At 47.1% G+C, this 10,866-nt stretch overlaps 1 protein-coding gene across 1 annotated transcript in view; it reads right to left on the minus strand.

Moving 5' to 3' along the window:
• Positions 1-10,866, minus strand: part of LOC132464937 (unconventional myosin-IXAb-like) — a 91,729-nt gene that overhangs the window by 39,745 nt on the left and 41,118 nt on the right. The window contains 4 exon segments of the mRNA XM_060061571.1: positions 54-143; positions 5,845-5,971; positions 6,453-6,550; positions 10,451-10,504. Coding sequence (XP_059917554.1) covers positions 54-143; positions 5,845-5,971; positions 6,453-6,550; positions 10,451-10,504 — 369 coding nt within the window.

Below are 10,866 nucleotides of genomic sequence, written 5' to 3' on the forward strand. Positions count from 1 at the left end.
CAACCAGCGTCTTGATCGCCTCCTCACCCCCCTGGCACCCATGTGACCCTCACCTCAGCCAGCTTGTAGGGGACGATGAGCCGGTCTCCAACGGTCACCGTCTTCCTGGTGGTCAGCGCCTCCAGCAGCACCTCCTCCTTTACCTGGACACAGCAGGAGACGCACAGGAGGAGAGGGTTAGGAGGAGGAGGAGGGTTAGGAGGAGGAGGAGGAGGAGAAGGGGGAGGAGGAGGAGGAGGAGGATGTGTACATAAACGGTGGGCGAGGATAGGCTCTTAATAATACTAACTATTGAACACTGTTAAATACTATTATTATACCAAGAGTCAGGAGTCAAACCACTCTTTATCGAAACATTAACATGACATAACACACATTCACACACACAAACAAACCACTGTACGCACACATACACACACACACATGATCCTGAGCTTGGCTAGAAGCCCACCTCGTCCACAGTGGGGGAGGCAGGTGTCAGTGCCCACCCACATCACACCCCCACCAACATGGGAGTGGATCAAACAGCTGCCATTGAGATCTCAGTGGGCTGTCTGAGTGTGTGTGTGTGTGTGTGTGTGTGTGTGTGTGTGTGTGTGTGTGTGTGTGTGTGTGTGTGTGTGTGTGTGTGTGTGTGTGTGTGTGTGTGTGTGTGTGTGTGTGTGTGTGTGACCGTGTCTATCTTTGTCTCAGCATATCAGTGCCATGCTGTGAGGGGCAGCGGCTGAATTCACTGAACACTCAGTAAGTGGGTCTATTCCCGTCCCCCGCCTCCTCTGTTAAGCCTCTGTGGTGAGCAGGGAGAGGTTGCCCGCGCTGGGAAGTACATGGATGTGTGTGGGTATGTGCACGTGGATGTGTGTGTGTGGTTCTGTGTGTGCATGCGGATGTGTGTGTGTGTGCCTGCGTGTATGTGCATGTGTATGTGTGTGTGCCTGCGTCTGATGTGTAAGTGTATGTGTATGTGTCTGCGCGTGTGTGTGTGTGTGTGTGTGTGTGTGTGTGTGTGTGTGTGTGTGTGTGTGTGTGTGTGTGTGTGTGTGTGTGTGTGTGTGTGTGTGTGTGTGTGTGTGTGTGTCTGTGAGGGCTCTAGCATTATCAGAATGCATTTCACACTGCCTAGTAATCCTATAACAGAGTTACACAGCTCTTAGTTCTGAGGTTGTGATTGGTCTTTAGCCAGCACCACAGACATATTATTATTTATCACCCGGTAACATGCAGAGGTTTTATGAGAGAGAGAGAGAGCAAGAGTAAGAGGGAGAGGGAGAGAGAGAGGGAGAGTGAGAGGTGAGAGAGCGAGCGAGAGAGAGAGCGAGGGGGAGAGAAGGCGAGAGAGAGGAGAGTTAGAGGGCCAGAGAGAGAGAGAGGGCCAGAGGGGGCGAGAGAGAGAGAGCGAGCGAGAGGGCGAGCGAGAGGGCGAGCGAGAGGGCGAGCGAGAGAGCGAGGGAGCGAGAGACACTTCTGCGACAACATAAACTCTGAAATCAAATCCCTCATTACCCCAAATGTGTAACGGTTACATCGGAGGGCGGAGACAAGCATGTCTATGGAAGCATATATGTAGCAAAATTCAAATGGCAATGCAATTTGGAATTACATTATGCATTTGACAATTCATTATGCAATTTTATAATGTAATTTGTAAATACGTTATTCAAAGTGTATTTTAACATGCAAAGTGACAATGCAATCCTCAATTAAATTTGCAAAAGTTATAACAATACAAATAGAATAACATTTTGTCTTATTCTTTGAGTTCCTTTATACAAATTGAAAAGCTATAGCGTCCCCGTGATTGCAATCCACTTCGCCACGCTCCGTGTGTTGCGATATTCAAATGACATTTCAATCCGCAAAACGAACGCTTTGCAAAAGATTTGGCAAAACGGAATCCAAAGAGGAATCCAAAGAGGAATCCAAAGAGGAATCCAAATAGGAATCCAAAGAGGAATACAAATAGGAATCCAAAGAGGAATACAAATAGGAATCCAAAAAGTCAATATGCAAAGTGGCAAACGTATCAGCCAATCAGCGTCTGGGCGGCAACTACGCCACTTGCTCGTAATTTCCTTGTTCCCTTCTAGTTCGTAGCCTATGGTCCATGGTCACCAATGGAGATTATTGATACGCTCCGAAGTTTGGCCGATGATGTGGAGAACAATCGTGTTGAAGACACAGATGCAGTAGATAGAGTGCGTGTTCTGGGAGATAGGATACGACTTATCCTCACTGGTACGTTTTGACGCCAGTGTGGTATACACAAAGATTTCCCAAGTGCTACAGGCACTGGGTGCAAAACATAGGGTCGGGAGACCCACCGTCTCCACCCACTCCTCACCTACAAAGCTCTCCACAACCTAGCCCCCAGTTACCTCTGCGACCTCCTCCAAGAATACACTCCCTCCCGCTCCCTCCGCTCAATCTCTGCTGGACTAGGCCTACTATGTATCCCCACATCACGACTCATTACGAATGGGTGCCCGGTCATTCAGCTGTTCAGCACCCAGGCTCTGGAACTCCCTCCCCCCACACATAAAACAGTCATACACCATTACAACCTTCAAGTCACAACTCACCTGTTCAAACTCGCACAATACGTCTAACTGATCACTGTCTTGATTGTTTGTTTGTTTGTTTTGTCTTGTTTTTGTTTTATTTATTTATTTATTTATTATTATTATTTTTCCACAATGTGTTGTTTTAAACTATTTATGATAACTTTATGCTCTGTAAGGTGACCTTGGGTGTCTTGAAAGGCGCCCTTTAAATTAAATGTATTATTATTATTATTATTACCGTGGAGATATTTGGAGACAATAGAAAGTGACGTCCAGACGCTGATTGGCTGATACGTTTGCCACTTTGCATATTGACTTTTTGGATTCCTATTTGTATTCCTCTTTGGATTCCTATTTGGATTCCTCTTTGGATTCCGTTTTGGATTCCGTTTTGGATTCCTATTTGTATTCCTCTTTGGATTCCGTTTTGGATTCCGTTTTGGATTCCGTTTTGCGGATTGAAATGTCATTTGAATATCGCAACACACGGAGCGTGGCGAAGTGGATTGCAATCACGGGGACGCTATAGCTTTTCAATTTGAATAAAGGAACTCAAAAGAATTTGACAAAATGTTATTGTATTTTTATTGTTATAACTTTTGCAAATGTAATTGAGGATTGCATTGTCACTTTGCATATTAAAATACACTTTGAATAACGTATTTACAAATTACATTATGAAATTGCATAATGCATTGTCAATTGCATAACGTAATTACTTATTGAATTGCAAATTGCAAATTGCATTGCCATTTGAATTTTGCTACATATATGCTTCCATACATGTCTGTCCTATTGTCCTTTCACCCTTCATGCTCATGGTCCCCTGTCAGAAACACTTGCCCTGACCGCTGTAAGCCTCACCCCCTCCGTCTAGAGGCCCCAGTCTGTCAACCCTTCATCCTGCTGCGCTAGAGTCACTTCCTCTTCCTGATCAGCCCGCACAGGAAGCAGGAAGTGGCTACTCAATAGCCTGACCACAACCGCTGAGTCACGTATCAATACACACACGCCCTGATCGCCTCGTGAGGTGGTGTAAAATTGTGCAACAGTTCTAGTGTATCATCATCCTCAACTGCTGTTGCGTTCTCGCTAGTGGGGTAATCATTATTTACAACCGACTATGTTATTTATCGCTACCCCAAAATGACCCTAATAGATTAAACTAACAATAACTATAACATTACCAACACGAATGCGAGACAATTAGTTAATTGATTCCCATTAGTGGAGGCAGACTGACCCAGACTAATGAGTTGACAACTGAGCCGCTGAGATCTGGTTTTATAGTCTAGAGTTATTGCGCCTGTATCTGAGGTGGAAGCCCATCATAGTGTTGTGGATCCTGTAGTAATACAAGTAAATGTGTCGGCAGAATACATTGGTAAGTAAATGTTTAGAGAATTAAGTAGGTAAGTAAGTAAGTAAATAAGCAATTCAGTAAGTAAGCAAGTAAGTAACTAAGTAAGCAAGTGAGTAAGGAAGTGAGTAGTTAAGGGATACAAATAATGGGGGAGGAAGACTTATGCCTATTATACTCCTAAACAAATTACTGCTTGCCTCCCTTTATTAAGAAATCCTGTCATTCTTTGTCTTCAATGGGTTGAAAAACGGGTTCCCCGACTGATCATATAATGGTACAAGGAATTCCTCAGGATGTCTGAAACCAAATCAAGGCTTTAAAAATAGCCTGGATACACAAACAGCACTTTGTGGAAGATCTGGACGTCAGGGACAGATGTTCTGGACTTGAAGGAGAGCTTCAGCTTCTGTTGTCACCACAAGCTGTGGCGTGTCAAGAAAACCCCCTCACTTGACGAGTTTGTTCATCCGACCACAAACACACCCGTACCCACACACCCGTACCCACACACCCGTACCCACACACCCGTACCCACACCCCCGTACCCACACCCCCGTACCCACACACCCGTACCCACCCACCCGTACCCACACACCCGTACCCACACACCCGTACCCACACACCCGTACCCACACACCCGTACCCACCCACCCGTACCCCACACACCCGTACCCACACACCCGTACCCACACACCCGTACCCACACACCCGTACCCACACACCCGTACCCACACACCCGTACCCACACAAACACACCCGTACCCACACACCCGTACCCACCCACCCGTACCCACACACCCGTACCCACACACCCGTACCCACACACCCACACCCGTACCCACACAAACGTACCCACACACCCGTACCCACACACCCGTACCCACACACCCGTACCCCACACACCCGTACCCACACACCCGTACCCACACACCCGTACCCCACCCCGTCCCACACACCGTACCCACCCACCCGTACCCACACACCCGTACCCACACACCCGCACCCACACACCCGCACCCACACCGCACACACACCCGCACCCACACACCCGTACCCACACACCCGCACCCACACACCCGTACCCACACACCCACACCCACACCCACAACAAACAAAGCTGCATTTATTTATCTTGGTAAAATAATTTGCCAAAGTCACTTTGGATAAAATTGACTCATTTACGGTTTAATAGAAAACTTAATCAATAGGACTTTCAATCTCTCAAAGTATAAAACAAATCTTCAGCACTTTATTTTAGAAAAGTTCATTAGGTTAAAACCATCCCACAGAGAGAGAAATGGTGATGGATACCTTAAGACGGCATCGGGTTTATGCAGAAAGGCTTGAGTCTGCGGAGAAAACGACTGCTGCAATCCCTCACGTTGATTATCCCTCGATATATCCCAGATATTAGGTTTCAGCAAAAACAATCACAAGCATTAAAAGGTCTGCTGCGACTGCATCTCAAACCCAGTGCACCTTGAGATGCATACCGCCGGCCTTGATTGTGCAACTGCAACGCGATGCCCAAACAAAACCAATACCATTATTAGACTCTGGAGCCCCTGATTGGCCCTCTCTGCACGGCGTCAGAAAGCAAGAAAAGCATTCTGCGTTTCACTTAAACACACGGTCGATAAGACGCCCCGTGAATGATACGATAAGCATTCTCACTGGTCCGAGCCAGTTAAAGTAATACCGATGGAACTCAATACTTTATACTTTTGAAACCACCACCTCAAAAAACGTTAAAACCAGGAGATGGCGGTGGTTGGAATATGCCGTGTCAGCACATTCATCCGTCGAGCACCGTGTCCCCCCCCCCCCCCCCCCCCCCCCCGCCCCCCCGCCCCCCGCCCCCCCCATCCCACCCCCCGCTTGCCCTCCCCGGACCCCGTCCCGCGTGCCGCCCCGTCTCACCTCCAGCAGCTCAGACACGATGGGCAGGACCTCCGGGTTGCAGATGTCGATGGAGTCGTCTCTGTACGTCTTCTTCTTGTACCGGATGTTCCCCAGCAGGAGGATGGCCGACAGCAGCGAGAAGATCCTTCGAAGGAAACCAAAAAAGACCTTAGACTGAAATCGTACATTTAGCAAACGTAACTCCCATTTACATATACATTTAGGCATTTAGCCAACGCTTTTATCAAAAAGCGAATTACAAAGAGTACATTTGTCAGAAGACGGAGAAACAATGCATTGCAATATATCACTTGCACAGTGAGGTTGAAAATAAACAAAGCATGCAATCAAAGACGGAGGAGTGGCTACAAAACAACAGTGAAAGTGTTGCACTGATACTGAAATACAAGGTTAGTATTTGTTGTTTTTTGTATGTGTTGCTGGGATGATTCCATGTCAGGTATCTAAACAGGGGTGCATTTTTTTTTTGGGGGGGGGGGGGGGGTCTGGTCCCCAATGCCTTGCTCTAAGGTCCCAGTGGGAGGGGCAAGGGATTGTGAGAACTTTGTGGCTTTGATTGCGCTTTGTGAACCTTAGGGAGACAGAGGTACCAGGTAAGGTCTTACTGTTTCCTCGTAGTAGGCAGGAAGCCCACCATCTCCATGGCCAGCTGGAGTCTCTCAAAGTCGTGCTTCAAGTCCTCCCCTTCCACTGTGAAGCAGTCCTACTCCACACGCACACACACACGCACACACAGACACGCACACATACAAAAGGGGCAAAGACTTTTTAAGAAAAAGAGAGGGATAACCACAAGGATCGGCATTTGAAAGCCGTCACTACACCTTTACCTAGCTGCTGTTTGATCCCTTCCTCACAACAGAGGGACTCCTGGCTCTTAACATTATGGTGTCAGTGCAGGAGCAGAGAGGACGCTTAAAGATGATTGGTTAAGTGGCTAATTAAGTCATCGCATGTGGCCGACGTGCCTGTCCGGTAGCGTTAAGCGCGAGAGCGTCTCTGTGTGTGTTTCCAGGCCCTCTGGTCAGCCAGTGTGCCTCAGTAAAAACTGTAATTAGCGCATACCGACGTGAGCTGTCCGGGGCCAGAGAGGACACAGTATCCCATAATAATCCTCCAGGCCGTGTATCAGTTCCATACACTCTCTCTGAGCCTTCACCGACACTGCTCTTCCCTCACTTTCTGTTTTTCCTGCGGCGTTCCGACTTGCCGCGGCGCAGCGAGGGCCAAATGCCTGCGTTACTCCCGCACGTTGGTCCAGCAGCAGCAACGTGAAGGTGGGGATAAGGTGGGGATAAGGTGGGGATAAGGTGGGGATAAGGTGGGGATAAGGTGGGGATAAGGTGGGGATAAGGTGGGGATAAGGTGGGGATAAGGTGGGGATAAGGTGGGATGTGGTGGTGGGGTGGGTGGGGGAGAGAGAGGGAGCTGTGGGTGGTTGGTGGTGGGGGTGGGTGGAGGGTGGTTCTCGGGGGAAACTCCAGAAGTACAGGTAGTTCTTCGGAGGAATTGCTGATTTCAATTTTTGTTCAAACCATGTGCCAAGTGGCTTCAAAAGATTTTGAGCAATAAGTGCGGGGAATACATGGCTGAGGGGCTCCGGTGCCAGAGGAAACTGCAGTGCAGGACGCGGTCGGGAACTATATAAGGACACACTGTGACCCTGACACAGAAAATAAGATTCCTCTTAGCAGAAGAGGAATCCTAAACTTGCACTTAAAAATAACACTTAGCATTGTGTAGCATTTTATCCTAGCTTCTCTGTTGTGTACGGGGAACGGTTTAACCTAACAATTCTTAGTGCTTGGCACTTGGTTCTATGAACATCCTTACTGTACCGACAGCGAAATATTGTTTATCTTTCTTCTGACAAATGCCCTTATTGTAAGTCGCTTTGGATAAAGCGTCTGCTAAATTCCCTAATGCAACCTGGGCCTGAACATAAGCCCAGCCTATGTTGAGGCTGGGCTAAAATGTGTTTTTATCGTAATGTATTCACAGTAACTCACAGTAAGCGTCACTCACGCGAAGCATATCTGAGAATGCAGATGATGGTGTTACACATTTGAAAAGCACATTGATACGCACAAATCAAATCAAAACGTGCCAGAGTGAGTCAAGCCAAGGCTCAGCAATCAGTCACCTCAACCAAAACCAAACAAAAGGCCAAACCAAAGTGATTGCTGTGTTGTGCCTTCAGTTCTCCACCAAGCCAACAAGCAAACAAAACAACACATGGTCGCAAAGGAAATGATACGATCGCTCTGCCATCGCTCCACATCACTCCACGGCCGACGAAAGCACTGCAGACAGACACATCTGAACCGGCCACACGGTGCACACAACGACGCCCCGGCAGACAAACAGATCCCAGAGCTGCACACGCCAAACACAAACATCCCCAACGTAATGCCTGGTGTTTGGGATCACAGGTTATAATTAGAATGGGATCTATTCTGGGATGCGCGATACCAGACATTACTACTGGCATCTGTATAAACACGTCTCCGTCGTAAAACGTCCTATGTATGGAGGCTTGGCCTGCTGAGAGGTCAAAGGTTAAAAAGGCCCCCGGGGTTGGTCAAATGCCCAGACAGCTGTCAAGGATTGCTAGACTGCCTCTCTGTGTGTGTGTGTGTGTGTGTGTGTGTGTGTGTGTGTGTGTGTGTGTGTGTGTGTGTGTGTGTGTGTGTGTGTGTGTGTGTGTGTGTGTGTGTGTGTGTGTGTGTGTGTGTGTGTGTGTGTGTGTGTTTCTCTCTGCTCATGTCAGAGAGTTGCCTAAGATGGTGACATCATGCCGTTGGAGTTAGGGGTCACCCAGGGATGAGGTCACAGCTTGACCTCCCCCCTTGTTGAACTGAGCTTTACTGAGTCCACTAAAAAAAAACACATGGCAAACTGTGAGGGACAGGAGAACTTGTGTGAGTGTGTTTGTGGTTCTGAGTGTGCATCTGTGTGTGTGTGTGTTTGTGGTTCTGAGTGTGCATCTGTGTGTGTGTGTGTGTGTGTGTGTGTGTCTGTGTGCATTTGTCTGTGTCTCTCTGTGTCTGTGTCTCTCTCTCTCTGTGTCTGTGTCTCTCTCTCTGTGTGTGTGTGTGTGTGTGTGTGTGTGTGTGTGTGTGTGTGTGTGTGTGTGTGTGTGTGTGTGTGTGTGTGTGTGTGTGTGTGTGTGTGTGTGTGTGTGTGTGTGTGTGTGTGTGTGCGTCTGTGCCAGTGAGTGAGTGAGTGAGTAAATGTGTATGTGTGTCATTACATAATGTTTTGAAACAGTGATTTAAGGCTTTGAGAATCGAAGTAAAAGGAAGCAGTCCCAGAGCTGAGGCCTGTGCAATGCAGTAGGTGTGTTGTAGTGTGGAGTCAGGGGGGGGTGTCACACACACCTACTGCAGGGGGGTACCCCTTCTGTTAGACCCTTAATCAAACCTGATCCACCAGACATTACTCACGGCATGTGAAGGCTTGCCAGACAGTGATGGCTTCAAGACCCAAGACACACACACCCACACACAGCCATAAAACTGCACGCACAAACACGCACACACGCACATTCAAACAAAGCATTACATGTGGACACACACACACACACACACACACACAAACGTACATATCGATTACACACCTTTGCGATAGTTCAGGTCTTTCAAAAGCCAATTCACATTTTAAAGGGTAATTTTAAGGTGTGCTTATAAATATAAATTCACTTAAATATATATATTCCTAGTTCTCTACTTATAAAGGTATAATGCACACAACAGGGATTTGCATGGATTATTTATTTTCTCCTCATAGGTGTTGATGACACAGTATATTATCAACACACCCAGGTAACTGACAGGATTTAGCCAATTACAAAGAAGCAGGAGATGGAAACCAGAAGAAACTGCAGTAACCCCTCTTTCACCAGAGATGGTGCTGTTCCTCTGTGGTTTGAAATCTGATTTACAATACAAGTTAATGTATAAATCTAATACATTTAACGATATCGGTAAGATAATTATCAATGTTAACTCCAACAATGCTATTGGCTTTAAAAACTCCTGAACGTTAACAGAAGACAGCTTGATGCCAGCTCCCAGTTTAATGCATCCAAAAAATAAGCCTTTGTTTAAAGGGAATCAGATCTTTGTATGAACTGATGTTATTTCGTAAGCACAGATACCAGTAGCTTGGGGCAAGCAGTAATTCAATGACAAAAGCTAGCATGACAGAAAACAATTTAACTGTTAACAGTTAACATGTCTAATTGCAAATACATTATTTTGCAGTAATTATGATAATGTAGACTATATTTTAGATGGAGGAAAGTCCCAAGTATTCATATTCAAAGAACACTTTATCCCTTTAATCCTCACAGCGAATGCAATATTCGGAGAGCAGATTGCATCATTGGAAAGCAACGGAGAGGCATCGCAATAGGTCAGCACCCTCTTCACCCACACACTGGTACACACGGCTTCGGAGCGGGGAGGAAATGTGTTGACAGGACAAGACCATGACTGAACACAGCACCGAAAGCCCGGGGGCAGACACACACATACACACACAAGCGCACACATACGGGCCTGGACACACACACACACACACAACACGATACTATACTGACCAGCTCGCTTTCATAGTAATTGTCCCAGTGGAGTTTGTTTGATTTCTTTGTCATCTGGAAGCAAGGTAGAGCAAGTTAGCAGAAGATTAAAATACCACATTGATAAAATCCTCCCACACACACACACACACACACACACACACACACACACACACACACACACACACACACACACACACACACCGAGTCCAGTCATGACTGACTCCACTCGGCTGGGACCTCATCAGGCAGGATGTTGAATGACACAACCTGGTTGGAATGGTCCTGATTGAAAGACAGAACCACTCTGATGATGAAAGGCTGCTGGCTCCTTAAAGAGGTAGGGCGGTGACACACAGGAAGGCTTAACGAGGGGTAAACAGCAACACACACACACACACACACACACAAACACACACAGAAACACAGAGACGGGT

Source organism: Gadus macrocephalus, chromosome 9, assembly GCF_031168955.1.
Source record: "Gadus macrocephalus chromosome 9, ASM3116895v1".
Classification (NCBI taxonomy): Eukaryota; Metazoa; Chordata; class Actinopteri; order Gadiformes; family Gadidae; genus Gadus; species Gadus macrocephalus.